This window comes from Aspergillus wentii (genome assembly GCF_001890725.1).
Source record: "Aspergillus wentii DTO 134E9 unplaced genomic scaffold ASPWEscaffold_2, whole genome shotgun sequence".
Classification (NCBI taxonomy): Eukaryota; Fungi; Ascomycota; class Eurotiomycetes; order Eurotiales; family Aspergillaceae; genus Aspergillus; species Aspergillus wentii.
This window is the reverse complement of record NW_024467833.1, coordinates 1,947,308-1,974,513: the sequence shown is the minus strand read 5'-3', so window position 1 is coordinate 1,974,513 and position 27,206 is coordinate 1,947,308. Positions and strand designations below refer to the sequence as shown.

Here is a 27,206-nt window from a genome sequence, read left to right as displayed (position 1 = left end):
CTACCCTACCCCACCCTATTGGGTTCCCCGGACCCCATAGGGGGTTAACCCCTAAAACCCAACCCCCAGGACAGGTTCTAGCGGCCGCCCCCAACCTGCCCCATCGCGGGTTTGGGGCGGGTTTGGGGTGGGTTTCACGGGTTGGGTATGCAATGCTAATTCGAAGACACTCTTAATTTTGGTGCTGGAACCCCACTCTACTTAATCTCTACCTTAAGCTATTAATTTATGTAGGCTTAGTATACTTCCTTTTCTTTATTATATAGACTTTACTGATAGTAGCTTCTTATATCTAGGATTAGGGTCTATATAAGGAATACTATAAATAGTAGTTTATAGTATACTTAAAGGCTTATAATACGCATCATTGAACAGACTTATAGAATTAACCAGAACTGAAGGCGTTCCATCTAATTGACAAAAGGTTTTCTCACTTGTGGTCTCCGGTTGGAAGAGGATGACCGCCCCAAGGACCATTCCTCCCATGATGACCATGATTCATTCCAACCACCGCAATCTGAGTGTAGGTGGGATAAAGCTTCCGATAAATTGTCCAATGACTGGCCACCAAAGGCCGGGATGGCGTAGATCAGGAATGCGTATGTTTTCTCTACTAGGTTCTAGAGATTGCATACGTGGTGTTGTAGGTAACTCATATGATTCAACTGATTTGAGTCTTTCCGAAGTGATGCTGGCCCAGTGCTCACGAATCTGCTTCACATTGCACACGAGTCGATTGAAACTTTCGAGCGCAATATCAACATGCAGACCTTGCTTGGCTCACTGCCAAACTGGTGGTATTCTGTTCTCTGTAGGTTACATGCTATACCTTGACTTCCAGATCTCAGTTAACAAATGGAAGATGTATATAATGCCAACATTATGGTTCTCGTACAGCGCTTTCTAGAAGCAACGGATGGCGGTGCGGTAGAATCAAAGACCCACCGTACATGGCATGCTGCTCTCCGAGTCCTAGTCCTACACTGTAGTAGCAGACACGGCAACGAGATGCGTCGCTGCTCCGGAGATTCTTTCAGAGAGGCTCTCCCTGAATAACCAGGATATGCTGATGTCGCTCAGAACGAGGCCGGCTACGATTGGAAGCCACTTTGGGCGATTACAAAACCACTCGGCGGGATCCTGTTTTATTTCCGTTTACTTTTGTTTTTATCTGGACGGATGCTGCGACGGCCCTCTAGTACATAATGTATAAAGATTACTATAAGAGGATATACTCTTTAATTCCTGACGCTATGTATTAACTCATTGAGACGTTACTTGAATTGTCATTGACTCATGCATTCTTTCAACTCATACATCAAACAGGACAACAACCTTAGCAGAAGTGTCCTTGGCCTGCGATCAACGTCATCATGATATTCTTATCTTTGATTCTTATCTCCGCCCGATGTCCGATGTCCTGATAATATTGGGGGCCAACTGTTGCCTGTAACTCCGAGTCGGACGAGCCCTTCGGACATTGCTGACGTGAGACCCGAGCTGCCTGCTTAGGAAACCCCGATTAACCCGAATGCCGAATGATGTAGATCATCAATGGCAGTATAAAGCCATGTTTGTTGTCCCAACTAATCATCAGAACATCAGAACATTCCAAATAAGATAATATTGAATATCTTTCAACCATCAAAATGCCCAACAAACCCCACTCTCCCCCCGCTTTGAAATGGGCTCTGGTGAGCTTTCTGTATCTTGAATCCGCGCGATCATGCTCTAACAGTCAACAGGATGGCCGCGAGACCGACCTCCTCCACTACATCTACAGCCGACCCGATATTAAGCAAATCCGCGGAAACCCGGCCAAAGTCCTCCGCGCCATTGACGACTACGTCGAACAATTCAACATCCTCATGAACATCGGCGCGGTCAAAGGCGAGTTCATCACCGGCATTATCGCCGAGCGCAAACCCTCCGTGATGATCGAGCTGGGCGGTTACATCGGGTACTCGGCTGTGTTATTCGGCGACACCGTCCGCCAGAACGGCGGAAAGCAATTCCTCAGCATCGAGAAGAACCCCGAGATGGCGGCTGTTGCTAACCAGATTGTTGAGCTTGCCGGACTGCGCGATTATGTGCGGATTGTTGTTGGTGCGAGCGATGAGGTGTTGAGAGAGCTCATCACCGAGACTAAGGAGATTGAGACTGTCGAGTTGATTTTCATTGATCACTGGCAGGAGCTGTACCGGCCTGATCTGTGGCTGCTGGAGGAGTTGCAGGTGTTGAAGCCGGGGAAGAGCGTGCTGTTGGCGGATAATATCATCATGCCTGGTGCACCAGTCTACCGTGAATGGATCCTCGCGACGCCGCAGGAGAAGAGGGATATCGTCAGCAAGTCAGATGTCGGTGCATTGAAGCCAAATCCTAATCTGGTGTATGACTCGCGCGTGCAAGAGTTTGAAACTGCATTTGGACGGGTGAGTCTATCTATTTGCCCTCTTTAGTCAAAGACTAACACGCGGATCTAGGATGGAGTTGCAGTGACCCATGTTAAGGGAATAGAGGGCGTCTAGAGGGTTCTATACGGATGAAGCTGATGATTATGTTTGCGTTTAAGTTTGCGGGACATCTTCAGATTATAGTATAAATAAGCACTGGAATAGGAAGGATTGATACAGTCCATGTCATTCATACGAGATATCGGCAGTTATTTGTTGTCATAATCAAGTTGATTTCGTGCTGCTTGTGTCTGGATGGACCAAGAATGCCACCGCCAGAATTAAATACCTGTTCAGTTCGTTAGTCAATATCAGAGAAGAAGAGAGGTTTGCTATAAAGTACATACATTCCAATCAGTAAAGAACCCTCAAAGTAGTTCGAGCGCCCATCGCGTGTGAGAGAATTGGTCAGGATGACCGTCAGCGAGAAAACGGCCGTCTCGAAAGTGTTGAAATGCAACGACATGGGTTCGTTGATGATCCAGCCCCAAATGACCATAAAGGGGGTCACAAACAGCGCGATTTGCAGCGTACTCCCCACAATGACGCCAATTGCCAGTCCCAGATTGCCCTTCATGGCGGAGTTGACCGTCGTCGTGAATTCGCCTGCGTTGCCGACAATCGGCACGATGATCAGCCCGATGAACGCCCGGCTGATGTTCCACGCCTCGACGATGCCGTCGACGCTGTCGATGAGCTGGTCGGAACAGCACCCTACGCCCAGCGTGGTGAGAATCAGCACCACGCTGGCGGACCAGGGGCCCAGAAGTGGTGGGCCTTCTGCTTCGTCGGAATCTTCCTCTGTGCTGAAGAGATCTGCGTGGCTCTTCAACTGGAAATATAGATAGACCAGGTAAAGGAGGAACAGGAGAATGGCGGCGGCACGAGATATCGCCAGGACACTTTCGTTGAGATCCTCTGCTTTCGCAAAGGAGGTGGAATAGAGAGCGGATGGAATGACGAGTGAAGCAGAAGTCACGACCATCAAGGAAGACATGATCCCACTCACATCCGCGCTGAAGGTCAGCGTCTGTCCTTTATAGCCACCGAATAGAAAGCAGGAGCCGAGAATCAGGAGATTGCCTGATAAAATGCTTCCCAGCATGCTGGACTGGACAATGTGAATCTCGCCTTGGTTGACGGCCGTCGCGCCCACAATCATCTCCACGGCATTTCCAAACGTGGCATTGATCAGACCTCCCACCATCTCCCCCACGCTCTTTGCGAGCTCTTCTGTGGCGAACGAGAGCAGCGAGGCCAGAGGGAAAATGGCCAGGAAATTCAGAACAAACACGGCCGAGTCATCCCAGCCATAGTCTCCCGCGACCATCCCTAGAAACACGCAGGGAAGAAGGAGGTTTGCATAGCTGCTGCCCAGGGTCGTCTTGATCACTGCCCAGAGGGGCTGGAGGCCAAACGTCTGCGGTCGCTGGGAGGCAGCAGACAGAGAGACATCCTGTTCGTCTAGGAGCGGACGGGCTGTCTCGGTTGGGGAAGACATGCCTGGTTCTGGTCGACGTGGTGGTTCTCTGTCTAGCGTATATAAATAGCCAGACACTCTCGGAGGCACACAAGCCAGGCTCTTTTTCTGTGACAGCCTCCAAGCGAGGGGACACTGTCTGGCTGTTGATTTGACGCCTTATGCTGGGGCTGACGCCATCGTGCAGATCCGTTGACAAGCCTGATACACAGGAATTACCCGTATTTACCAGTACCACACGGTATGGTAATTTGACCGCAGATATTAATTATAATTCGGCCAAACTCCTCGCAGCCGTTGCACATCCAGCATCGCCAACATGGACTACCAGCTCGTGGATCCCTCCCAGGGCTTGTATCGCCGTCGCTCGTGGCATTCTTTCCACATGATCAACGCCCAGATCTCACGCAGCTACATCGTCCAAATCCTCTCCATCTTTATCCCAATCGGTATCGCCGCGGGGTATCTCAACGTTTCCAACCAGCTGGTCTTTTTCTTCAATCTGCTGGCGCTGATCCCGTTGATAGCATGGATCAGCCTCTCCATCACGGAGCTGTCGGGCTCTGTCGGAGCGCGTGTCGAAGAGCTGCTCAAGGCAACGTTAGGCAATCCGATTGAAGTGATCGTCGGCATCATTGCCATGCATCGCGGCGAGGTGCAGCTGGCTCAGTCTGTTCTGATCGGGAGTACTCTGTGCTACTTACTTTTGACTCTCGGTGGCTGCTTCTTTGCTTCGGGCTTTGGCAAAAAGCGTCTGACATTCGACCGCACTCTCATCAGCACCCTATCCTCACTGCTGATGGTGGTATGTGTGGTATCGATCATTCCCACTGCGGTCGCGACGTTTTCCGCCGCCGCCGTCAGCGACATCCTGCCCATCTCGCGCATCACAGCCGCCGCGCTCACGATCCTCCTGGTTGTCTTCCTCGTCTTCCAGCTCAAGACCCATGCCTCCCTCTTCGGTCTGACCATCACTGCGAACGAAACAAACACCTCCGCCCGCACATCTTTCCTTACAATCTCCCGCGCCGTTCTTATCCTGCTTGTCACGACAGCATGTGTGACCTTCTGCTCCATCCACCTCGTCAATACCATTGACGGATTTGCCTCGGCCATCGGCGTGCACAAGGCCATCCTTGCCCAAGTCCTCATTCCTCTGCTGGGAAACTCGACCAAATACATAGCAATCATCATCATCTCTCGAGTGAACCAGTTGGATATGGGCATCAAGGCCTTGATCACGAGCGTGGTCCGGATGATGCTGACGATTACGCCCGGTCTAGTGCTACTAGGTTGGATTTATGAGTTGCCTACAACCTTGATTTTCGATGCATTCGAGGCGACCGTCTTCTTCATCAGCCTGATGGTTATGAACTCGATGATTCATAGTGGGAAGACAAATTACTTTGAGGGATTGATGTTGATCGCGACGTAAGTTTTCCAGCACATTCATCGATCTTGGTTCTAATTTCTTTTTCCTTTCAGGTATTTGATCACCGCGTTCTCTTTCTATATGCGACCTGCGCCACCATCGGGGGTTATTTATATCTGATTCATGGTCGAAATGAAAACATGTCACTTGGGTTTTGATCACATCCACATGCATTTAAGATAGTTTTGGATCTCTATATCCCCAAGGCTAGTTCGATATACTCAATCCATATAAAACGTGGTCACAACAACAATATACCTGTCACAAAGAAATATTCAATTAGTCATCCAAACGATACATTAGTAGAACTCGAAAGGTAAACATAGTACTCACAGCGCAACCAACATCGTCCCATGGATATACATATACCTCCCATCATGCAACAAGTGATTCACAAACATGATCGAAAAGAAGAAAATCACCGTATGCGACGTCTCAAAGTACAGCGTCATAGGCTGACGAATAGCCCAACCCAGCATGACCAGGAACGGGATTGCGAAGAGACTAATCTGCAAAATACTGTCCACGATCATGCCGATAGTGGCGTCGACGTCCCCGTTTCGCGCGGCGGCCAGGACCTCTGCGGCTTCGGTGGAGTTACTGGCGATGGGGACGAGGATGAGTGCGATGAAGGTCTTGGAGAAGCTGGTTATTTGCATTGTGCCGGGGATGTGGATGTACATGAGATAGGTGCAGACGATCGTTCCGGTGACTGCGAAAGCGATGTGTAAGGCTGGTTTGAGGAAGATTTCAGGGGAGAAGGGGCCGGAAGGGTGGTTATCAGCGTTGTTGGAATCGGCGTCGTTGTCGCTGTCGCTGTCGTTATTTTGCTGGGATTGGGACTGGAACAGATGCTTGTGCGTTACCAGGTGGAAGTAGAGGTATCCGATGTAGAGAACCAGCAGGATGATGGAAGTACCGCGGGAAAAAGACTCGATCTTGTCGCCCAAATCCAGTACGGGAAAGGTGGAATACAGAGTTGTCGGGAGGATGATGGTGATAGCAGTGATGATCATCAACGAGGATAGGGCTTGCGCTGCGGCTTTGTTGAAAAAGAGGACCTTCTTGTTATAAGAGGCAGCGATGATACAAGTGCCAAATACCTGGGTCGTCAGCGGTATTCAGCAAGAGCCATTCAAGGGACTGACAAAAAGGGCATCCGATAGAACGCTGCCTATCATGACCGACTGACTGAAGCTTTCGTCGGCATTGATCAGTCCCAGTACTCCTGCCTGTGTCCGTTAGCCTGAATTCTAATAAGATAGAGGAAAAGGAGCCAAACAGTTAATTCCACCACATTGCCAAATGTCGCACTCAGTAATTCTCCGATCAAATCCCCCAGATGGTCCCCAAGTTCGTCACAAGAGGAGGATATCATTGCAGACAGCGGGATAACCGCCACCAAGTTAAGGACGAAAACGAACAAGGAATTCAATTGTAGCAGTCCAGCTGCGACGCCCAGGGTTGGGAGCACCCAGAATAGATGCGGAAAACAAGAGCCCCATGCTTTCTTGGCCTCATGGCAAAAGCGCTGTGCCGTTGGATATTTTGAACCAAAGCTGTCTTCGTAAAGAGCGGAAGGTTGGTTTGGCGGCAAAACATCCATCTCTGCTGGGCGGCCTTGTCGGTCAGTCCCAGTTGACATGGCTGACTCTGGTTTTCTGTCGCGATGAGTGACTGGCCTGGATGTCATTTCGTCGGTGGTGGACATGTTAGAGCTCAGTCAGGATATGAGGATCAGGTGGTCAGTACATTGCTTGGAAGATGGGGAGTGGTTGGTTTGATTGATTGACAGTTGGGCAGGCGTAATTTAAAGGTAAGTGGGGGCTGTATCTTACAATACCAAATTACCATATCAAGTACTGCTTGTTTGCATTTTACTAAATATAAATATATTTACAACATTTACAACATGTATTAATGCAGATAAAACACAGGGAAAATCATCTCATTCGTCTGTCTGCAGCTTGCACTCGGCAGATTCTCACCAAGTCTTCCATGGCCCCCAGGGTATTCGGGTGGTGTTTACCCAAGACTTTTTGCCTCCCACGCACCGTTTTCTCGGCCACTTTCTCTGCATCGCGCCATCTCCCCTGGGATTGATAGATTGTGCTGAGGTTGGCCATGATCGTCAGTGTGTGTGGGTGTTCTTCGCCCAGAGCCTGCTGCATTGATTTGAGAGCCTGCAGGGTCAACGCCTCCGCCTCTTTGGACCGTCCTTGGCTTTGGTATATCAAGCCAACGTTGGCCGTGGCTGTCAGCGTGAGAGGGTGTTTCTCCCCCAACGCCGCTCTCATCGTTTCCATTGTGCTTTTCCTGAGCCGGGCTGCATCTTCCAGGCGCCCTTGACAATAGTATGTCGAAGCGAGATTATCTGCCGCCATGAGTGTTTGCGGATGATCATCCCCGAGAACACTTTTGCTCATCTCCACAACTTGGGTCTCGAGGTCTTCCGCCTCGTTCAGTCGATCGAGCTCGCGGTAGGTCGTGGCCAGATTCGCCATCGACGCGAGAGTAAGTGGATGTTGGCTTCCCAAGCTCTTCACTCTCCTCTTCATCACGTCGAGCTGCAGCTTCTCTGCCTCTGCCAACCGACCCTGCTCGTAATACGTTGTGGCCAAATTGGACTTTCGCGTCAGTGTCGAGTCGTCCTCATCGCCTAGTATCCGTATACTCTGCTCAATAACTTGCTTCTCCAGCCGCTCTGCGTCGTCATACCGACCGAGCGCATCGTATGTTGCCGCCAGATTCCCGATGGAGGTTAACGTCGAGGGGTCATCTTCCCCCAGTACTCGCGTTTGAATTTCCACCAACCGCAGCTGCAGCCGCTGAGCTTCTTCCCATTGACCCTGATTCAGGTATGCAGAGGCAAGATTAGACATCGACGTCAGAGTAAGTGGGTGTTCCTCTCCCAATGTCCGGCGTCGAGCATCCATCACAGACACATTCAGACGGATCGCCTCAGCCCACCGGCCCTGACCCCAATATGCGCTCGCCAAATTGCTCATGGACGTCATCGTGGATGGGTGTCCAGCGCCCAGCAGCGTTGTTCGTGCATCGACGACATGGACGCCCAGGTCCGCAGCAGCATTCCATTGCCCTTGCTTCAGGAAGGTCAAGACAAGCGCACCAAAGAATCCGAGTGCTGTGGCAGGGTCTCTTGGAGATTCGGTTCGGGCGCGTTGCACTGCCGCTTCTAGCAGTTGGGCTTTTGCCTCGTCCCCGGAGTCTCGGTAGGCAGCGCCCAGGTCGCAGAACTTTGTCAGGAATACTTCATCAGAATGCGTCTCCATCAATTTGTTCACACTGGATTTAGACTTGAGAAGGTAGAGGAGAGGCTGCAAGATGACCTCTGTTCTTGAGCTCAGTTCGCGAAAAGTAATGGAAGATAAAGCGGGGTAGTTACAGACATACGGGGTAATTTGAATACAAACTGTCATAAGGCTGAAACTCAAAAGTAAGATTAAAAGGGGTGGAAGGGAACCTGATAGGTAGGGAAGCTGCTGCCAGGTGACCTCAACTTAAGGGATCCTCAGCCCTATAAGGATGTTGTGGGTGGACCCCTTCTGACCTGATTGGCTGTCTGCTCGGGCCAAACCCGCCAAAGGGATCCACTTGAGCGCAAAGCTTGGGCAGGCAGCAACATTCAGGCCAATCAGAGCTGGCAGTTTCTTACTGTAAACGGTAAGGTATTTACTTCAGCCTTATCCGGTCTGTCATGTATATTACTGTATATTACAACACTGTATAATACCTGGTACTTTCCTTTGTCAAGAACAGGCAAAGAGCCTCATCCTGGTTTATTTTCCCTCCGATCCCACTTCTTACTATCACGGAATTCATTTCATGATGTATTCAGCATGGCCTGAATAGGGAGAGCCTGAGCTGTCCAGCCCAGCATGGCTGGCAGCCTGTCAGTGATGATTGCTTTGTTCGATATGTGCATGGCCAGCCAGTGTGGTCGAGAGCATTGTAACCCACCATGCTCAGCCACGCTCGGCGAGTCTCGCTCAACCCCTGGGTTTTGATCGCGACCCAGCATCTTCTTCAAACCCACCTCATTACTATAGTATATCTTTTCAATTCTCCTGACACCTCAAATTACTGCTGGCCTGATTCTTGTGATTAGTGATTAGTTCTTTGATGACTGGGACAGGCGGACTGCAGTTTCTTTTTGACAGCTCCGAAGCTGCGGGCGCTCTTTTGTCATGGTGCGCACCATTTTTTGAAGACCTCCACCTCCACCAAAAATGCTGACTTTATCCAGGAACTTCCAGGTACAAAATCAGGATCCAATCCAAGCTGTGCGCCGATATGTCATTCCCAGAGAACGAAATTCGACTTCTCGGCTGATCAATTGAGTGACCTGGTGGAGTCGCGCAGTTTGGAATCTTTCCGTCAATATGGGGGACTGACAGGGCTTGAGAAAGGACTACGAACAGATCGAAACAGTGGATTAAGCGTGGACGAGTCAACCATCGGTGGTGCTTTAATAGAAACTCCAAAGGGCTCTTTTATGGATCGGACAACGACTTTTGGCAACAACCACCTCCCTGTGGCCAAGAAAATCACCTTCCTCCAGCTCTTGTGGATGGCTTATAATGACCATGTTTTGTTTCTCTTAACTGGCGCCGCGCTGGTCTCGTTGGCGCTGGGTCTCTACCAGACCTTTGCAACTGCTCATTCGCCGAGTAATCCAGCGGTTGAATGGGTCGAGGGGGTTGCTATTCTGGTCGCTATCATAATCATTGTAGTTGTTGGTGCCGCCAATGACTATCAGAAACAGATGCAATTCCGGAAGCTGAATAAGAAACAGCTCGACCGTGACGTGAAGGTGGTTCGGTCTGCGCGGTCCCAGGAAGTTCCAATCTACGACTTGCTCGTGGGGGATGTTGTGCTTGTGGAGCCAGGCGATGTTATCCCCGCTGATGGTGTTCTCATCCGAGGCCACCACGTTCGATGCGACGAGTCCTTTGCAACAGGAGAATCCGATCTCTTGCGAAAACACAGCGGTGATAATGTGTTTGATGATATGCAAGACAGGGGACACAACTCCCAACAACTCGATCCATTCATCATTTCCGGCTCAAAAGTGGCAGAGGGAGTCGGATCCTTCCTGGTTCTTGCTACTGGGACCAACTCAAGCTATGGCAAGATTCTGCTTTCTCTTGACAACGAGCCTCGTTTCACGCCGTTGCAAGTCAGGCTGAACCGGCTAGCGAAATACATCTCGTGGTTCGGTGGAATAGCGGGACTTATCATGTTCCTTATTTTATTTATCAAATTTCTTACTGGACTCCGACACAGTGGCGACGGCCCGGCAGAGAAGGGCCAGCAGTTTTTGAACGTCTTCATCATCGCTCTTACTGTGGTGGTTATTGCCGTTCCTGAAGGACTCCCACTTACGGTCACGCTCGCTCTGGCATTTGCAACGACAAGAATGCTCAAAGATAATAATCTAGTCCGTCAACTGAGGGCCTGTGAGACCATGGGAAATGCCACAGATATCTGTTCCGACAAAACCGGCACCTTGACGCAGAACAAGATGACTGTTGTTGCTGGAACGATCGGTACTTTGTCTAGTTTTGATAGCCAGCAGAACCCGACAGATAGAATCATCCCAAGTGCACTTGAATGTACCCAGAATCTCACAGTGGACACAAAGTCGCTCCTCCGGCAATCCATTTCCATCAATTCCACTGCTTTTGAGGCCATTGATGCGGGGACACCATCATATATTGGATCAAAAACAGAGGCTGCTCTGTTGGACTTCGCACGAGACTACCTGGGAATGGGCGATCTCAATGTCGAACGTTCCAATTCAAAGATTGTGGAAGTGCTCCCATTCGATGCGTCTCGCAAATTCATGGTCACTGTGGTCCAACTAGACAATGGGAGATACAGAGCATATGTGAAAGGTGCACCGGAAGTACTTCTCGGCGCTTGTACAAGGGGACTTAAAGTCCCAGCTAAAGCAGACTTGGTGTCCATGACGGATGAAACGACTGAGAACCTCGATCGGATCATCGACACGTATGCCCGACGCTCATTACGACCAATAATGTTAGTCTTCCGGGATTTCGAGATCTGGCCTCTTTCCTCTCAGGAAGATGATTCCGACACGGTGAACATCGGAGATATCCTCCATGATCTCACCTTCCTTTGCATTATGGGAATTCAAGACCCGCTCCGAAAAGGTGCGCGGGAAGCAGTGCAGACGTGCTATAAGGCTGGGGTGGTGGTTCGCGTTGTGACAGGAGACAATCTTCTGACGGCCAAAGCGATTGCCGAAGAGTGTGGGATTATCTCTGTTCCCGAGGATATTGCAATAGAAGGGCAGGAGTTTCGCGAGCTCGACGAAGAGCAACAGAAAAAAATCATACCTCGTCTGAGGGTTCTTGCGAGATCCAGTCCTGCAGATAAGCGAACGTTGGTTCTTCGACTAAAAGAGATGGGAGCAACAGTTGCTGTGACAGGTGATGGAACAAATGATGCTCCTGCGCTCACTGCAGCGGACGTTGGCTTTTCAATGGGCATTTCTGGTACAGAAGTCGCTCGCGAGTCTTCGTCTATTGTCCTTATGGATGATAACTTTGCATCCATTGTAAAAGCCATCATGTGGGGGCGAGCAGTCAGTGATGCCCTTAAGAAGTTTCTACAGGTAAGATATTGTTGTCTTGTATTGATCTTTGACAGTATCACTTACAATGATAGTTTCAAATCACCATCACATTCACCTCAGTCGGTCTAGCCTTCGTTTCATCAGTGGCTAGTTCGAGCGAGGTTTCTGTTCTGACAGCTGTGCAGCTGATGTGGGTGAATTTATTCCAAGACACATTAGCAGCTCTCGCCCTCGCGACAGATCCTCCACCTCCCAGAATACTAAACCGAAAACCTGAACCCAGATCAGCCCCTCTGATCTCGACAATGATGTGGAAGATGATCGTCGGTCAATCCATTTACCAGCTAGCCGTGACACTCGTTCTACACTTTGCCGGCAAATCCATTTTCTCATATACTACATCGCATGAGGGTGACCAACTGCAGACTGCCGTGTTTAATACATATGTCTGGATGAACATTTTCAATATGTACAAGTATGTACTTCCACAACAATCACCTACGGCTATAGACTAATACGATCCACAGCAATCGTCAACTTGAAAATCGAATCAACGTTCTCGAAGGCGTCACTAAAAACTGGTTATTTCCCTTCATCAGCCTGGTCATGATAGGAGGCCAAATCCTGATTATCTTCGTTGGAGGGCGAGCGTTTTCTGTAGTCCGCCTCACGGGGGACCAGTGGGCTTACTCGCTTGTTCTTGGGTTTCTATCCATCCCAATTGGGTTTGCGATTCGATTGATTCCCGATGTAATATGTGAGAGGGTCTTTTCCTGGCTCGGTAAACCGCTATTCAAGTTGGGTTCTTTTCGTTGGTGGAAGAAAGGGGCAGAGGACGGAAACTCGTGAGAAATATATATTTTGAGGCAAGTGGTTTGACTTGAATTGTCATACTGATTCATCATACATGTGCGGATTATGATATATATATCAAAGATCAATCAACGTCGAGCACCCTTCGATTCTCCTTTTACACGCCTGCCCATTCTAATTGTTACTACAGCCAGGTCTATGCTTAAGATTCCTGGGGTTTCCTTGGGTCTGGTTGCGATTCTAGCTTCGTTATTAATGAATTCAGCTGCAACAGCGTTTCGCAATGCATTTGATGTCGAACTTGACAGAGTATCTGTGGCTGAAGACAACCCGATCGTACATGAGGCAGATCTTGAGATAACAGTGGTTGCCGGGTTCAAGGTGGAGATGCTTTAGATGTACCTCAAAGTCAGGGCGTGTCTTCGACTGCTCTTTGGCAGAAGTGCAAATTGGATGCTTATCCACCAATGGAATTATTCCCTGCCCATCAGTGCCCACAACTCTAGCCATGTGCGCAGATGCACCATACCTACAAGTTCTCGGCCGTGAAATTTGTGATGGTGATCAACAAACAATCTCCAATATGATTGGCTCCCTGATCAAGACAGGCGGAGCAGCTTACTTGGTGGGCCGATCTGGAACCTTCTTAGCGCCTGTTTTCCTCAGGCTCCATAAACATGGATAGATTGTGACATAGGACAATTTGAAAGAATTGGAGAGAAGAGGACAAATAGATCACACGAAGCTAGTAACAATCAAATGAGCACCTCTCAAAGATGCAACCAATGTGTCAAAAGTAGAACATGACCCTCGCAGCAATACGACGATCGAAAACATGCCAAGCCCGCGCTAAAATACGCACAAATATCGCAGACCCTGAGGGGTGAAACGGCCTTTACACGGCAGGAAGCGGCAGACTCGATTTGAAATCGAGGATTATAAATACGGAGGGTTCTTTGTGCAGATGGAAGGTTTGCTATCTGTGACAACATTCCTGTTGATGTTGTGACAATGTTCGCTCACCAGACATTGTATGCCGCCTGGCTTGGCTTGGCGTTCTTTGTTTCTTTTACTGCGGCAGCTCTCCGAACATACAACCTCACAGTGCACAGTGATGTCAGATCTCCAGGTATAAAGAGCCTCCTCACTCAGAGCTGGATGTTCGAGCTGACTGAAGGAAAGATGGCGTCAGCCGAGAGGTCTATCTGATCAATGGCCTGCAACCAGGACCACTAATTGAGGCAAATGAGGGCGACAGCTTGGAAATCTTTGTCAAGAATGGCCTCTCTGTCGATACTTCTCTCCACTGGCATGGTAAGTGAACGGTCAACTCCAGATAATTCTTTATCTCTTATTTTATTTTACCAATTTGCAAGGACTGACGGTGCCTGACTGCAGGAATTTTACAACAGGGAACTCCTAACATGGATGGAGTCGTCGGCGTGACCCAGGTCAGTTTCTGCACCAAATCTCAACGACATCAGTTGCTAACCTCGCCAGTATCCCATCCCACCCGGCGGCAACTTCACCTACAAATTCTCCGTCCACTCCCAATATGGCTTTTTCTGGTACCACACCCACGTCAGAGCATACTACAATGATGGAATCAGAGGCCCGCTTTTGATCCATCCCTCTCCGTCGCGAGTACGTTCTTTTGAAAAGCTTGCGAACAGCACTCGCGAGCGTGATGCTCTTCTCCGGGCTGAGAAGAACGCTACAAATATTCTGTTGAATGATTGGACTCATGAGGTTTCGGATACTATCTATTCGCAGTATTTTGAGACGGGCGCGTATCCGTTTTGCGTTGACAGTATTCTGGCTAATGGGTTGGGAAGGGTTGAGTGCTTACCGGAGGATGTGCTTCAGTCGGAGGGAGGATCAGGCATGGGGATGAGTCAAGAGGCTATGAGTATGAGTATGACGCAGAATTCTGTATCTCCGTCTTCGTCGATGACAATGGCAATGAAGAGACAGATGGATATGGGTTCCATGGAAACGGAAACTGCCACATCTTCCCAGACGTCAACAAGCACGATGGCTATGGATATGACCATGTCCGCAATGCCCATTCCCTCGCAGCCTAGTACTGGCATGTCAAATATGGGTACAATGACAATGTCGGGCATGTCTCCGTCTATGACTGGAATGACTTCATTAAGTGCTCGCGGCTGTTCGCCTCCAATGATGTTTAGGGAAGGCTACAATGCTAGTTCGCTCCCACCTGACACATGCACCAATACCTCTTCGCCCTTGCTCACTATCCCTGCGGACTTTAAGAGGGGTTGGCTTGCACTGAACCTCGTCAACTCAGGTGCCGTTAGCAAGCTACATGTCTCTTTGGATGCGCATTCTATGTATGTCTACGCTGCGGATGGGCTATACGTTGAGATGCAGGAAGTAAAGGTAAGAATCTCATAAAGAGTATTCAAACCTTGTGCTTACTATACATCTTAGGTCTTGGAAATCGAAATCGGCCAACGCTATTCAGTGATGATCCGACTAAACCAGAAACCTGGAAACTACTATCTCAGATTCGCAACCTACCCCGACGATGATATGATGAAACAAGTGCTCGAGGGACAAGCCATCTTGTCCTATACCATGCCTATGATGAGCGGGAGACCTCCAATGAATGTCACTGCCGATCCATCCATGGAGTGGATGATGATCAACGGATCAGCGAAACCTGATACCAGCGTTCTTAATCCTTCGCTGCTTTCTCCCTTTGAACCTGTCAGCCCACCATTAGGAAAGGCAGACCAGACATACGCCTTTACAATCAACCAGTCTGACATCGTCACCTGGACCATGAACGGCACTCCATACATGGACGCAGAGATACCGATAATCCAAGGCAATGTCTCTGATGGTTGGAATGCGAATACGACCATCCATCTACCGTTCAACTCCACAATCGATGTTATCCTGAGAATCGCAAATGATACAATGGATAAAGTATGTCTATTCCTACGAGCCTACATGCAGACAATGCTAATAAATATAGATGGGCCATCCAATGCATCTGCACGGCCACAACTTCTGGGTGCTAGGATCCGGTACTGGTTCTTTCCCGTATGATTCAGTGACAGAAGCTCCTGAGTCCCTGATTAATCTTCGAAATCCTCCTTATCGAGACACCACGAATCTTCCTCAGGGTGGATGGGCTGCTATTCGGTAAGTTTCCTACTCAATCTTCTGAAGTTTTTGATCATTCCTGATTATTCGGTCTTTAGCTTTGTTTCAGACAACCCCGGTGCGTGGATTTTCCACTGTCATATACAGTGGCATATGCTGGTAAGTATCTCTAATGTGCACTGTTGCAGTCCGGTCTTGCTAACGAGGTCTTTTACCTTACAGAGCGGCATGGCTGTTGTGTTTGTTGAAGGAGAAGATCAGATTCCAGAATTGATTGGTCGGTCTGGTAAAGGCTCTACTGCAACTGTATCAGCTGGTGTCTGCAGGAACTCCCTATGAAGCTGCCTGATAACCGGCACTAGATGTACATCCCTTGAATAAATCTACAGCTATACCAAAGTAGGATCCATATTTATAAGTTTCAAGTATTGCTCATTTAAATGTAAGATTACAAGTACGCCCAAAACCTACCTTTGTTATCTGCCATGCCATGATTTCCCTAGATTTTCTGACACATTGTGACATCCACTCAAAACAGGAATAGATTCACTATTAGGCCTGGTACATCTTCTAGACATCATTCGGCTCACTTCATATTGATCATTCACATTGCAAGTTGTCTCTGCTGGCGCTCCAATACCAGTTCGATTTTACACCTGAAGCTATCATTGCTGCCGTGACGACCTTGCATTCTGTTCCTGGCTGATATACTGGGATGTTTGCTTTACTTAGTCTGTTTAGATAGTTTATCATATAAACCTAACTACTATATTATAATACTAAAACTTACTATATTTTCTCTTTCTCTCTCTATACTAGAATTATATTAAAATACTATATATAAATTTCTACTACATGTATTCTGAGTGGCTCACAGCTGCCACAGCTGAAGAAGCAAAACTTTTCATGGAGGAAAACCTGCTGTTCAAGATCCAAAAACGATCTATCTCTATAGGAGATATTCACTAATCCAAGAGATGTGAGATGTGCATCACGCAGCCATGGAGCTGAACTTGGTAAACCCCTATTCAAGTTGGGTTGGGGAAAGAAAGGGCCAGAAGACGGCAACTATGGCCATATCTCCTGCAGCAGTGCCACGGACAAGAATTTCTAGAATAGTATGAATAACCTTCTGATGGTTTAAGAACACCAAAATATCAGAAAAAATAAAGAGCAAAAGAAGACAAAAACATACAACAGCAGGGATTCGCTGGTGGTCACCCACCCAACTACTAACCTGCCGGCGTGTGGCTTAAGTACGGCTGAGCGGACGGGAAGCCCTGTTCTCCACACCCTGTGGTCGTATGTACTGGAACAACTAGTATTATAGAATATATAGAACGGTATTATATAAGTCATGGAATGTAGAAAGTTTCTAGATTAATCATGTGATCAGTCAATCCCAGGCTTAGAGCCAGTATGTACATCTAGGCAATATCTGGTATTAGAGAAACGATCGGAGGAAAGACGGAGAAAGGGCCGGAGCAATGATCAAGAGGTGAGCTCTATCTCCAATCGGAGAAGCGTATTGAGCTTTTGCCAGGCATCTTATGGCTTGAAATTTGTAATTGGGGGCTGCTGATTGCTACTAATCCTATGGCCTGGAAGATATTAATGTTTGGACTGGACAGACGTAGCAGATAATTGACATAATATCTAGAGACAAAGAGAGAAATACGTGAGGGTGAAATATAATCAAATTACAGTCATAAGAGATGTGTTTTATTCACTACCAGTAAGATTCCTCAAAACAGACGCGACCACAGCAATCTGGGCGAAAACTTGGGCTTTGGCTTCTCATACGGATTCGGAACGCCATCTGTCCGTCCCACTTGTAGTTCTCTATATCTTTCCAACGTCTGGGGACCATGGATCTGACGGAATTGCCCTAGCATCATCCATGGTTCAGTGTTCCCTTCTTATATGGAACCAACGACAGAATGAAAAAGACAAACCAACAAGAGCACGACTGGCCAGCAAAGTGTCTCAACGGCATTTCTCCCCCCGGGTGTCGCCGGCAGAACTCGGTCACGTCGTACACAATGTCATCGATTACGATCCCTCAAAACCGATCAGCACTTGATAATGGAAGGGAGAAGACACCCACAGAGTCTGGATCCATTCTTGCCATCCGCAGCCTGTACCTGAGACGCGGGGATATGTGGTAGGTGGTCTGTCGCCTGGGCTGTCTCGTGCTGCATCGAACCGAGCTTCGAGGAATTGTCTTCCATCTTCACTTTGATTCTCCAATTCTGGTCAAGTCAACGTATCCATTCGTTGAAATAATAAACCTCATCCAGGTCTCTTCCACTTGCTTTCTCCGCCTTCTCCGCGATTTTCGTCATCTCCGATGCGTCTCGGAGATGCAATAATATGGCTTACTCCGCAATACCCACAATTCCCCCGCACGGGACAAGGTTTGGAGCCCCTGGGGTATATTGGATTCGCGGTAAGTCCGCGGGTGATCGACATCTGCCATAATGTTTGTTTAAGACGTTAGCTTGAAGAAAAAGTTAGTATTGCAGGGATCGGAGACAAGTGGCTCTCAACTCTTATTCCGTGGTAGGGATCGGAGATGTGACCATGGAAGAATATGAATTTGGATATATAAGTCTCTCGAAAGGACTGCATTGTTCTATGTTGCATCAAACTGTTTAACAAGGAATTATTGCGCATTGAATTTGCAGATTTAACAAGTTGACCAAGCAAACATGTCGCCTGCTCTCACAATCACACCCGATACCGCGACAGCCATTGGAAGGTCAATGAAAAGTTGGGGTACTCCTCTGCCTACGAGAAAGCTCTCTCCTCACGAGGATGTTCATTTTGACAAGGCCCTGAAGCCTCGTGCTTATGAGATGGCTGGTAGGAAATCTCTCTCAATCAAAATGAGGTTCAACATGGCTAATATTACAGCAGGCACAGACAAAGCGTCCAAGGTCTTGTTTCTAAATGTTCAAATGTGGGTACTATTTTATTTACTGTTATGGAAACATCACTAATGATATGTAGTCTGGATTCCACTGGAGCCGAACCTTTCAAAGGCGACGTGTACATCGAAGGTGCCTTGATCCGAACCCTGCCAGTTAATGCAGATAACTGACACGGAATCTACAACAGGTGCTCATATACGGTATGTTGGGACCGTTCCGGGAATCGAAAAGCTTCGACTGGACCCCAGCGTCAAGGTGATCCAAGGTGCTGGGAGAACTCTCATGTCTGGCTTGGGGGATGCCCATACCCACTTGACATGGAATGGAGGCGCAATAGGTAATGGATCGATGAGCTGTGATTAAGGTTGGAAGGCTGAATATCGATACAGAAAACCTGGGCAATCTTGGAGTCGAGGAACATACACTGACCACGGCTCGGTCGGCGATGATGTATCTGGACTCTGGATATACCATGTATTTCCCCTGTCAGCCAGTCCCGACAATTATAGCTTATTGAGACAAACAGGTGCTATGGAGCCGCCTCAGCCAAGGAACGCCTGGATTGTGTTGTCCGCGATGCCATCAACCGGGGAATTTTGCCAGGGCCGCGATATCTAGCAAACGGCAAAGAAATTGCTCGAAGGGGAGGAGAGCTCGCACCAGGAATCACGGCCTTTGCGGACGGTATGTTTTACTTTACCATGTTTGCATGAATTCGCCATATTGATTTCTCAGGCCCACTGGAGATGCGAGAGGTCATCCGGAACCATGCGAAAATCGGCGTTGACCAGGTTAAGTTGAGCATGTCAGGGGAGGAGGTGAGTCTGTACTATGATGAGCCTTGTTGATGGTGATAACATTTGAGAATAGATATTGGAGAGCCGGGCAGCCAAAGACTGCTATTACACGGATGAGGAAACGGCAGCTTGTGTTGACGAAGGTATGTCGGCCTGTTTGCTACAAGATAAAACTGCTAACTCTGCAAAGCACACCGACAAGGCCTTAGGTAAGATCAAACTTCAATATAAAAAAGAAACAACGAGACTAATACGAGCTTAGAGTCTGCTCCCATGCCCGGTCCCGCGACTCGATCGCTCAGTGCGTCAGGCACGGTGTGGACGTGATCTACCATGCTAGCTACATCGATGAAAAGACAATGGATGAGCTCGAACAGAAGAAAGATAGGCACATTGTCGCACCAGGTCTGAACTGGCTGTATGCGACTGTCTACGAAGCAGGCCCTTTCGGCTATTCATTCAATCAGGCTGAAAAGGCCGGGTATAAAAACGAGCTGGAGGTAACAATCAAAGCCTGCAAGGAAATGCATCAGCGAGGGATTACCATTCTTCCGTAAGAATGCGCCTGTCCGCTTATTTGTCGAAGGTATTGCTAATTAACGTTCCAATTTCAGAGGCGGGGACTATGGCTTTGCCTGGACTCCCCATGGTACTTATGCCAGAGACCTAGGGCATTTCGTCAAACTACTCGATTTTACACCGATGGAGGCTATCATTGCTGCCACAGCTGGAGTGGCGAAACTGTTTATGGAGGAAAGCCAGCTGGGCAAGATCAAGCCGGGTTACTATGCAGACTGTATCTTGGTGGATGGACAGCCGCTTCAAGATATCAGTGTCTTGCAAGACCATGATCGGCTAAATGTCATCATGATTAATGGGCGGATCCATAAAGCATCGCACCGCGATTTTGAAAGCACTACGGCTATAGATGCCACTCAGGACGAACCGATAGAGCATGAGGAGTTCTCCAACTACATCACTTACCTAGATGACCAGAACAAGCCTCATGTAGGTCACCTGGACTTGGATAGATCTCAGATCACCCCCTTGGCCATGCTTTCCGGGGCGCCGGTCAGCTCTTTGTATCAGGTAATCGAGCTTCAAAATGCGGTTGTTCCTATGGGCGAGCCTTTCGCTTTGGATAGTGTACGGATTCAGCCGCCACTTAACGACCGTGACATTCTGGCCGTGGGTAAGAACTATGCAGATCACGCAGTCGAATTCAACAAGAGCGGATACGACTCGAGTGACAAGATTGATCAACGTGAGTCTCAAAGTTTCTCTTTTTATGTCGCAGTAACATTAACCGTTGACGATAGCCTCCCATCCGGTAATCTTCACCAAGCGAGCGACCAGCATTATCGCCAGTGGCGAGGATATTTATCCCCACCCAGAGTTCACCACGACACTAGACTACGAAGGAGAAATTGGTGTGATTGTCGGTCGGCCAGGGTTCCAGATCTCGGAAGAAGAGGCTATGGATTATATTTGGGGATATACCATCATCAATGGTAAGACCTTAATCTCTTGACCTCTGCTTATTCTAACCATAAAAATGTAGATGTCACCGCACGTGAGAGACAGAGAGACCATAAGCAGTTTTACCTGGGCAAATCGGCCGATTCTTTCTGTCCAATGGTATGCTATTTGATACTACAGCTGTGATATAATACACACATAAATGTATGTATAAAATGCTGACTGCACAGGGTCCGATTGCTGTACCAGCGGCACACCTCCCCAAGAAGCTGCGCGTGCAAACGTTTGTCAATGGCAATAAACGCCAGGATGCAACTACAGAGGATCTTATCTTTTCTATTCCCCGGCTTATCAAGACTCTTTCCGAGGCCATTACTCTTCGAGCCGGGGATATCGTGGCAACCGGAACTCCTGCTGGAGTGGGATTTGGGCAGAACCCGGCTAGCTTCCTCAAGACCGGAGATAAAGGTGAGCTTTCATTCTGTAAACCTGGAACCGACTACTGATGACTTTGTTCTCCAGTTGAGGTATCTGTCACCGGGCTTGGTCGTCTCTGTAATGTTATTGGGTCTCCCTCATCGGACAACGCCGTGGCTTCACGAGTTCCCCTTGAGACCCATCTTGCCAATCTTAACATCGAACGCACTTTGAATGGTACAGGGTTGACAAATGTGGGCGGAAAGCATGTCCATGTTCGCAAGATGGGCCATGGACCTGAAGTTGCTGTCTTTGTTCATGGTCTCGGTGGAACCGGTGAATACTTCACGCCCATTATCAAATCTAGAGACTTTGAGTCTCGGTATACAAGTTATGTTTACGACCTGGAGGGCCACGGATTGACGCCCACAAACATCGCATCCAAAGTCACGATTGAAAGTCTCGCGGACGATCTAGCAAATATCGTCACTTACACGGGTTCCACCAAGCCCATTACACTCATAAGCCACTCACTCGGCTGCATGATCGCAATGAGCTATGCTATCCAAAACCCCGAAAAGATCGACAAGCTTATACTTATGGGGCCCGTTGCGCCCCCTCTACCCCCTGCCAACCGTACAGCCATCGCAAGCCGTGCTCTCGCTGTGCGATCCAAAGGCCTCCTTGGCTCGGGAACGGCCGATGCCGTGAGTGATGCGGGCACATCCAACGCCACGAAAATGTTTCAGCCGGTTGCATATGCTGCTGTCCGGTCATCACTTCTTTCGCAAATCCCAGAAGGATACGCGAAAGCGTGTATGGCACTGGTAGAGGCCGAGGCGTTGGAAATCGAGAAGCTCACAATGCCTACTTTGGTTCTGACGGGAGATGAGGACAAAACGTCGCCAGTCGCGTCGGCTGGAAAGTTGTGCGAGCGTCTTCCGGATTCACGATTTGAAGTTCTACCATGCACTGGACACTGGCATGTGTATGAGAATCCGGACGGTGTGTCAAGGGCGATCAAGTTGTTTGCCTGACTCGACGGGAGCCATGTTAAGATACTAAGGCAAAGCGGAAAGTCTGCTGTGTTACTGACTTCCTTGTTGATAATTTTATACCTGAGTTATATCATGTAGGAATATCTATCAGAATATACTGATATAACTCTTTGATCTTGATCCTTGAGAAATCCTAGAATACACAAGCACGCCTATCACAGAGGATTATGGCAGTTTGACTTTTAGCAGTAACATTGATATATTTCAGAATCGCCAGTGATAACACAGTTCAATTTTTATACATACATCTAACAAATATTGTAACAATTTGCAAATCTGTACTCCTCCTTTCCTCAGTGTAATCGCAACCCTCAACCATCAATCATTCAATACAACAATTGGGTTCTTTTTCAATGTCAGCTTTAAACCCTGTCCATATGGATGAGGGCGACAAAGCGAATCAACTTCCTTCTTTACTATCCCCCACCCGCATTCCCGGAACTGATACTTCCGCATGATAAACGCCCTGGAGCCCTTCAGAGCACATCAATCATATCTCGTCCGTATGGAGCGCAATATTTCTCCACGACAGCATAGCGTCAGTCATCTGCGTCAAATAAACAATGCATCTATTATAAGAATCGGAGGTGCTTGTCATCCTACAAAGCGCCATCCAGGTGGCTTGTAGATTAGTATAATTGCTTATCCAGCTTTGATATATTGAGATAAAGTAAACATTGGGTGTGGACAAGGTGATGCACTCACCCCATCTATTCTGTACGCCCAAATCGCCCCAAGTTGAGCGACTAAAAGGGGCTTCGCCTCTATCCACAGACAGTATTGCTTTTTCATATTTTCCTTCACATATAATCCCTCAATCTATTATATCCGGTACATACGACCACAGGGTGTGGAGAACAGGGCTTCCCGTCCGCTCAGCCGTACTTAAGCCACACGCCGGCAGGTTAGTAGTTGGGTGGGTGACCACCAGCGAATCCCTGCTGTTGTATGTTTTTATATTTTTATCAGTCTTTTAACTCAATTATAAAACTATAGTGGTAATGTCAAGCAGAGCTGTGTGTTTTCATTGGATTTTCTCTTTTGGTCCCACACGGGGAAAGCGGATGAAACATCTATCAGCGCCTGCCTATCCTTTATCAAACTCAAATCTGTTAAAAGTATACCTAACAAGGCTACGAGATAAACTCAATGTGCCATCTTCACACTACTCTATCATTACTCTGACAACCCCATATCTCAATCTTTTAAGCAGTCTACAATGTTTAATCTATCAACTTTCATAACAGGTAAATTGGATCTATCTGCACCTCTCCTCATCCCCAGTGGCTTGTCGCTTTCTTATATTTTTCCACCCCATCCCCCACGCCACACAAAAGCAGCCGACGCCTATACCAGCCGACAAATAAAAGACATGGTCTATCCCCTTACTATAAGCCATCAACACCCCTGCCAGTCTATCCTTTGAAACTAGGCTCCGGATCGCTCCAGCCCCAGCAGAAACCACGGCCCCGGAATCCACGGACGGAGCGTATACCGCAAGCCCGGACTTCAAGCTGTTGATGAAGATGACTTGGCCCAGAGTCAGGAATATCGCCTGACCAAGAGTTTGGCTGAAGAAGAGGAGAGACAGGGCGATGGAGGTTTCGGCTTTGGGGAGGATGTTTTGGACGGCAATGAGGGGCTACATTGAGATATCAGTATATGTTTATAGATTGGAAATAGTCAACTCACCGCTTGAGTACCAAGACCCCGCCCAGCTCCGATCAGGATCTGGTATCCAACCCATGTTCTTGTTGGAGTAGACGATGATAAGAGAGATAGCAACCCGTTTCCAAGTGATAATAGTCCCGCGCTACTGATACTAAACGGAAGATAGTAGCCCACCTTTCTCACTAAAAAATCATCAGAGTCAATGCTATTTATGGAAGAGGTCGGTGAGATTCCTTACCCAGAAACCCAGAGAGAATAACAAGAATCAACTGGCTGATGATGCCTGGGAGCGTAGAAACACCACTCATCATCGGAGACACCCCCTTCACCACTTGAAAGTAAAGAGGAAGATAATATGTTGCGCAGGCGTTCATCCCCCCGAGGAATAACATAAAGAGACAGGAGCAAGCGACTATTCTTTGAGAGACCATGTGAAGAGGGAACATGGCCTCTGGACCGGTGCGGTACTCCCATGTCAGAAACAAGATGAACATGGTGGCTGAGCCGCAAAAAAGACCAATGACAGTGGAGCTATCCCAAGGATATTGGTTTCCACCGTAATCGAGTGCCAGGAGGAGCTGGATGATGGCTGGTGCGAAAATGAAGAATCCAATCAGATCTAATTTCTCTCGGATGATTTGGATGGTTGGGAGATGATCATTGGTAGATTTCGGTTCTGGGATAGTGACGAAAAGCAAGACAAGAGTAATGACGGCGCAGATTGGAAGATTGATGTAGAAGCCTGCAAGATAGATAATCGGCAAGAAATCCAGACAAGAAGACACACAGAGTACTTACACCATCGCCAGGATACATATTCCGTTAGCGCTCCTCCAATCAACGGTCCGAGGACAAGGCCGAGCTGAGCAACTAAAAAATCACAGGTCAGAGGAAATATACCAGGATGTATCAAACTGGCTTACTTACTCGCAAGCAAGATGGCGGTCATGGCTGTCAAAGAGCAATATTAGTGAGATTCCATTCAGTCTCCACACAGTAGAAAGGTGCCATGATGCATACGTGCTTGTTTCTTCGGTGGAAGGGATCTGGTAATAATCGTCAAGGCACCATTTTGGATACCTGAAGCTCCGATGCCTGCCAATGCCCGTGCAACAATGAGCATTTTCGAGCTGGATGCTAAGGCACAGATCAAGGAGCTGAGCATAAAAATGCCCAGCAGCGTAATGAAAATCCGCTGTCAACTGTTAGCTATTCCGCTAACAAGAAAATGAAATATGGGCCAGCGCACCTTGGTGTTGAAGTATGCATATAGCTTCCCGGTCAGTGGCTGAAAAGATGCACTGGATCAGATGTTAGTGGAGCCAAAAAGATAGTAATAATGACGGTCATACCTGGTGAGCTGATATGCACTACCATACCACGCCACATCAGAGAGAGAATGAAAATGGCTTGTGATTTGGGGAATTGCCTATGATGACATGTCATTAGTCAAGAGGAACATGGCCTAACTAGCAGTCCCTAGTATCTCAAAGCAAGCTTACCGGGGCAACGATAGAAGTATCAATAAGCACAAGAAGAGCAGCCGACGTCAAGGCCGACAACAGCAGCGCAAGCCTCAAGCCAGTGATATAGTCTTGGCGCTCTATTGCTGGCTCTTGCTCTTCAGTTTTACCCATTCTACCATCTTCTTCCAATATCTTCTCTTGGCTGGACTTCGGGGCCTGGGTTGAAGTAACATCGTATTTCAGCTTTTCCATTTGCTTTGGTTGATGTGTCGATATAGTTGCCGAAAACTCAAGATGTTTAGGAAATTGGAGCAGAAAGCGTCAATCAAAGACGAAGAGGATCAAAGGGGGCAGTTAACTCACGTGACCCCTATTTTATTCATTCTTGCGAATTGCAGCTGAGGTATGGTGGGGTAAATACTATGGAGTAAAGAATACAAAAAAGAAATGATAGCCTAGAGATCTGCACGTGGTTGATAATAGTACCGCAGAAATGTACTAGGTACTACTACTGTGGCTCCAAGGCAATGATCACAATTTGCGTAGACCACTACACCATCGGGATTCCAGAAATTCGACTGTTCAATTTCAAAAGCTTTATCGAACGGAGCTTGGCACTATCGGGCTTACCTACCTTAATTTTATAAAATCATTTAATTGGTTGGTGGGGGAGACCTCGAGAGCAAATATCAGACCCACCAACAATCCTTCGTGCTAGTACAGTAGTAGACCGTACCGTAGTAACTAGTGCCATCTGATCTCAGTGGATATCCCATAAAATCTCGAATCTGCATAGACGCGGGAAGGTTCAAACTTCAATAGTCTGAAAAACTCTGTTAAGCTATTTGACGTGTCTGATCTCAGCTGGTTCCGTTCCAGCAGATCGAAAATCGGTAATCAGAAGAGAGAAAGGAAGGGAAAAAAGATGCTTGACGATCACACGATCAATGTAGTCTTGAGTCTTGATAAAGATCAATTTTGTATTATGAGAATAGGACTTTTACAGAGAAAATGGGGATTGTCCTTAAGCTGTCTATAAAGAATGAAATGGAAGTTACTGAGTGGTTGTTCTTATAATTATTGTTAAATTCAGTGTTGGGTAGAAGATATATTTATATTATAGAGCACTGGAATCAACAAAATCGGCTTTGAAGATATCTACAGAGTAGTATACAGAGTAGAGAGATAAAAAATCGAAATACATACTAGCTAACGGAATCATCCCGTACAACTCACTAGATACAAATAATTAATGAATATTGTGGGGTTAAGAAAAAAAGCAAATACATATGAGGAAAATAAAAGAAATGACATAGAGGCTTATGATTAGCCAGATCGGAACAGCAAGCTGTATTGAGATCCTAGCTCCAGTACGCTAAGAAAATTTCATCAGGACCTAGTATTAATAGTGGGTCCTTCTTGTCTATAAGGCAGTCGTTTCTTTACAGAG

The 27,206-nt window shown here is 47.7% G+C and overlaps 10 protein-coding genes across 10 annotated transcripts; 5 read left to right on the top strand and 5 right to left on the bottom strand.

Annotated features, from left to right (window-relative positions):
• Positions 1-1,649: 1,649 nt before the first annotated feature.
• Positions 1,650-2,459, top strand: ASPWEDRAFT_48943 (O-methyltransferase; the record flags this gene model as incomplete). The annotated part of the gene is made up of 2 exons (XM_040837187.1): positions 1,650-1,694; positions 1,746-2,459. The coding sequence occupies 2 exons, from the start codon at positions 1,650-1,652 to the stop codon at positions 2,457-2,459; spliced, it is 759 nt and encodes a 252-aa protein (XP_040692476.1).
• On the bottom strand, positions 2,354-3,954 carry ASPWEDRAFT_57405 (uncharacterized protein; the record flags this gene model as incomplete). The annotated part of the gene is made up of 4 exons (XM_040838334.1): positions 2,354-2,584; positions 2,650-2,742; positions 2,801-3,845; positions 3,930-3,954. The coding sequence occupies 3 exons, from the start codon at positions 3,952-3,954 to the stop codon at positions 2,679-2,681; spliced, it is 1,134 nt and encodes a 377-aa protein (XP_040692475.1). The 3' UTR covers positions 2,354-2,584; positions 2,650-2,678.
• Positions 3,955-4,058: 104 nt separating this feature from the next.
• On the top strand, positions 4,059-5,720 carry ASPWEDRAFT_36471 (uncharacterized protein). Its single transcript, XM_040834471.1, has 2 exons — positions 4,059-5,623; positions 5,699-5,720. The coding sequence occupies exon 1, from the start codon at positions 4,253-4,255 to the stop codon at positions 5,366-5,368; it is 1,116 nt and encodes a 371-aa protein (XP_040692474.1). The 5' UTR covers positions 4,059-4,252; the 3' UTR covers positions 5,369-5,623; positions 5,699-5,720.
• Positions 5,186-7,127, bottom strand: ASPWEDRAFT_36468 (uncharacterized protein). Its single transcript, XM_040834470.1, has 4 exons — positions 6,648-7,127; positions 6,514-6,597; positions 5,699-6,468; positions 5,186-5,623 (listed from the first exon to the last, which is right to left on the bottom strand). Exons 1-4 carry the CDS (start codon positions 7,074-7,076, stop codon positions 5,587-5,589), a joined length of 1,320 nt encoding a protein of 439 aa, XP_040692473.1. The 5' UTR covers positions 7,077-7,127; the 3' UTR covers positions 5,186-5,586.
• A 102-nt stretch (positions 7,128-7,229) lies between these two features.
• ASPWEDRAFT_36466 (uncharacterized protein) lies at positions 7,230-8,834 on the bottom strand. The gene has a single exon (XM_040834469.1). It carries the CDS (start codon positions 8,803-8,805, stop codon positions 7,309-7,311), a length of 1,497 nt encoding a protein of 498 aa, XP_040692472.1. The 5' UTR covers positions 8,806-8,834; the 3' UTR covers positions 7,230-7,308.
• A 335-nt stretch (positions 8,835-9,169) lies between these two features.
• On the top strand, positions 9,170-13,072 carry ASPWEDRAFT_342168 (uncharacterized protein). Its single transcript, XM_040833948.1, has 4 exons — positions 9,170-9,576; positions 9,633-12,026; positions 12,080-12,462; positions 12,515-13,072. Exons 1-4 carry the CDS (start codon positions 9,574-9,576, stop codon positions 12,834-12,836), a joined length of 3,102 nt encoding a protein of 1,033 aa, XP_040692471.1. The 5' UTR covers positions 9,170-9,573; the 3' UTR covers positions 12,837-13,072.
• Positions 13,073-13,703: 631 nt separating this feature from the next.
• Positions 13,704-16,694, top strand: ASPWEDRAFT_36463 (uncharacterized protein). Its single transcript, XM_040834468.1, has 9 exons — positions 13,704-13,929; positions 13,983-14,114; positions 14,199-14,251; positions 14,301-15,203; positions 15,255-15,755; positions 15,805-15,974; positions 16,034-16,094; positions 16,158-16,377; positions 16,474-16,694. Exons 1-8 carry the CDS (start codon positions 13,812-13,814, stop codon positions 16,272-16,274), a joined length of 2,055 nt encoding a protein of 684 aa, XP_040692470.1. The 5' UTR covers positions 13,704-13,811; the 3' UTR covers positions 16,275-16,377; positions 16,474-16,694.
• A 935-nt stretch (positions 16,695-17,629) lies between these two features.
• ASPWEDRAFT_36462 (cytochrome b5-like heme/steroid binding domain-containing protein) lies at positions 17,630-18,251 on the bottom strand. Its single transcript, XM_040834467.1, has 3 exons — positions 18,043-18,251; positions 17,895-17,996; positions 17,630-17,823 (listed from the first exon to the last, which is right to left on the bottom strand). Exons 1-3 carry the CDS (start codon positions 18,164-18,166, stop codon positions 17,681-17,683), a joined length of 369 nt encoding a protein of 122 aa, XP_040692469.1. The 5' UTR covers positions 18,167-18,251; the 3' UTR covers positions 17,630-17,680.
• A 395-nt stretch (positions 18,252-18,646) lies between these two features.
• On the top strand, positions 18,647-22,598 carry ASPWEDRAFT_24688 (uncharacterized protein; the record flags this gene model as incomplete). The annotated part of the gene is made up of 16 exons (XM_040832650.1): positions 18,647-18,800; positions 18,855-18,897; positions 18,948-18,997; positions 19,056-19,205; positions 19,258-19,342; positions 19,395-19,552; positions 19,604-19,686; positions 19,739-19,808; positions 19,856-19,874; positions 19,928-20,218; positions 20,280-20,673; positions 20,704-20,929; positions 20,985-21,176; positions 21,227-21,303; positions 21,375-21,612; positions 21,667-22,598. 16 exons carry the CDS (start codon positions 18,647-18,649, stop codon positions 22,596-22,598), a joined length of 3,162 nt encoding a protein of 1,053 aa, XP_040692468.1.
• Positions 22,599-23,877: 1,279 nt separating this feature from the next.
• ASPWEDRAFT_48935 (uncharacterized protein) lies at positions 23,878-25,736 on the bottom strand (the record flags this gene model as incomplete). Its single annotated transcript, XM_040837186.1, has 6 exons — positions 23,878-24,261; positions 24,312-24,472; positions 24,529-25,032; positions 25,089-25,160; positions 25,311-25,485; positions 25,665-25,736. 6 exons carry the CDS (start codon positions 25,734-25,736, stop codon positions 23,878-23,880), a joined length of 1,368 nt encoding a protein of 455 aa, XP_040692467.1.
• Between the last annotated feature and the right edge of the window lie 1,470 nt (positions 25,737-27,206).

Coding starts and splice junctions, on each gene's coding strand:
- ASPWEDRAFT_36468 (XM_040834470.1), bottom strand. CDS start 7,076: ATGTCCACCACCGACGAAATGACATCCAGGCCAGTCACTCATCGCGAC. Junction 6,469..6,513: donor TTCTATCGGATGCCCTTTTT/GTCAGTCCCTTG, acceptor CTGACGACCCAG/GTATTTGGCACTTGTATCAT. Junction 5,624..5,698: donor GGGACGATGTTGGTTGCGCT/GTGAGTACTATG, acceptor TCTTTGTGACAG/GTATATTGTTGTTGTGACCA.
- ASPWEDRAFT_36463 (XM_040834468.1), top strand. CDS start 13,812: ATGTTCGCTCACCAGACATTGTATGCCGCCTGGCTTGGCTTGGCGTTC. Junction 15,975..16,033: donor GGTGGATGGGCTGCTATTCG/GTAAGTTTCCTA, acceptor TTCGGTCTTTAG/CTTTGTTTCAGACAACCCCG. Junction 16,095..16,157: donor ATATACAGTGGCATATGCTG/GTAAGTATCTCT, acceptor TTTACCTTACAG/AGCGGCATGGCTGTTGTGTT.
- ASPWEDRAFT_36471 (XM_040834471.1), top strand. CDS start 4,253: ATGGACTACCAGCTCGTGGATCCCTCCCAGGGCTTGTATCGCCGTCGC.
- ASPWEDRAFT_342168 (XM_040833948.1), top strand. Junction 12,027..12,079: donor CCCTTAAGAAGTTTCTACAG/GTAAGATATTGT, acceptor TTACAATGATAG/TTTCAAATCACCATCACATT. Junction 12,463..12,514: donor AACATTTTCAATATGTACAA/GTATGTACTTCC, acceptor TACGATCCACAG/CAATCGTCAACTTGAAAATC.
- ASPWEDRAFT_36466 (XM_040834469.1), bottom strand. CDS start 8,805: ATGACAGTTTGTATTCAAATTACCCCGTATGTCTGTAACTACCCCGCT.
- ASPWEDRAFT_36462 (XM_040834467.1), bottom strand. CDS start 18,166: ATGGAAGACAATTCCTCGAAGCTCGGTTCGATGCAGCACGAGACAGCC. Junction 17,997..18,042: donor CAAGAATGGATCCAGACTCT/GTGGGTGTCTTC, acceptor ATCGGTTTTGAG/GGATCGTAATCGATGACATT. Junction 17,824..17,894: donor TGCTGGCCAGTCGTGCTCTT/GTTGGTTTGTCT, acceptor GGATGATGCTAG/GGCAATTCCGTCAGATCCAT.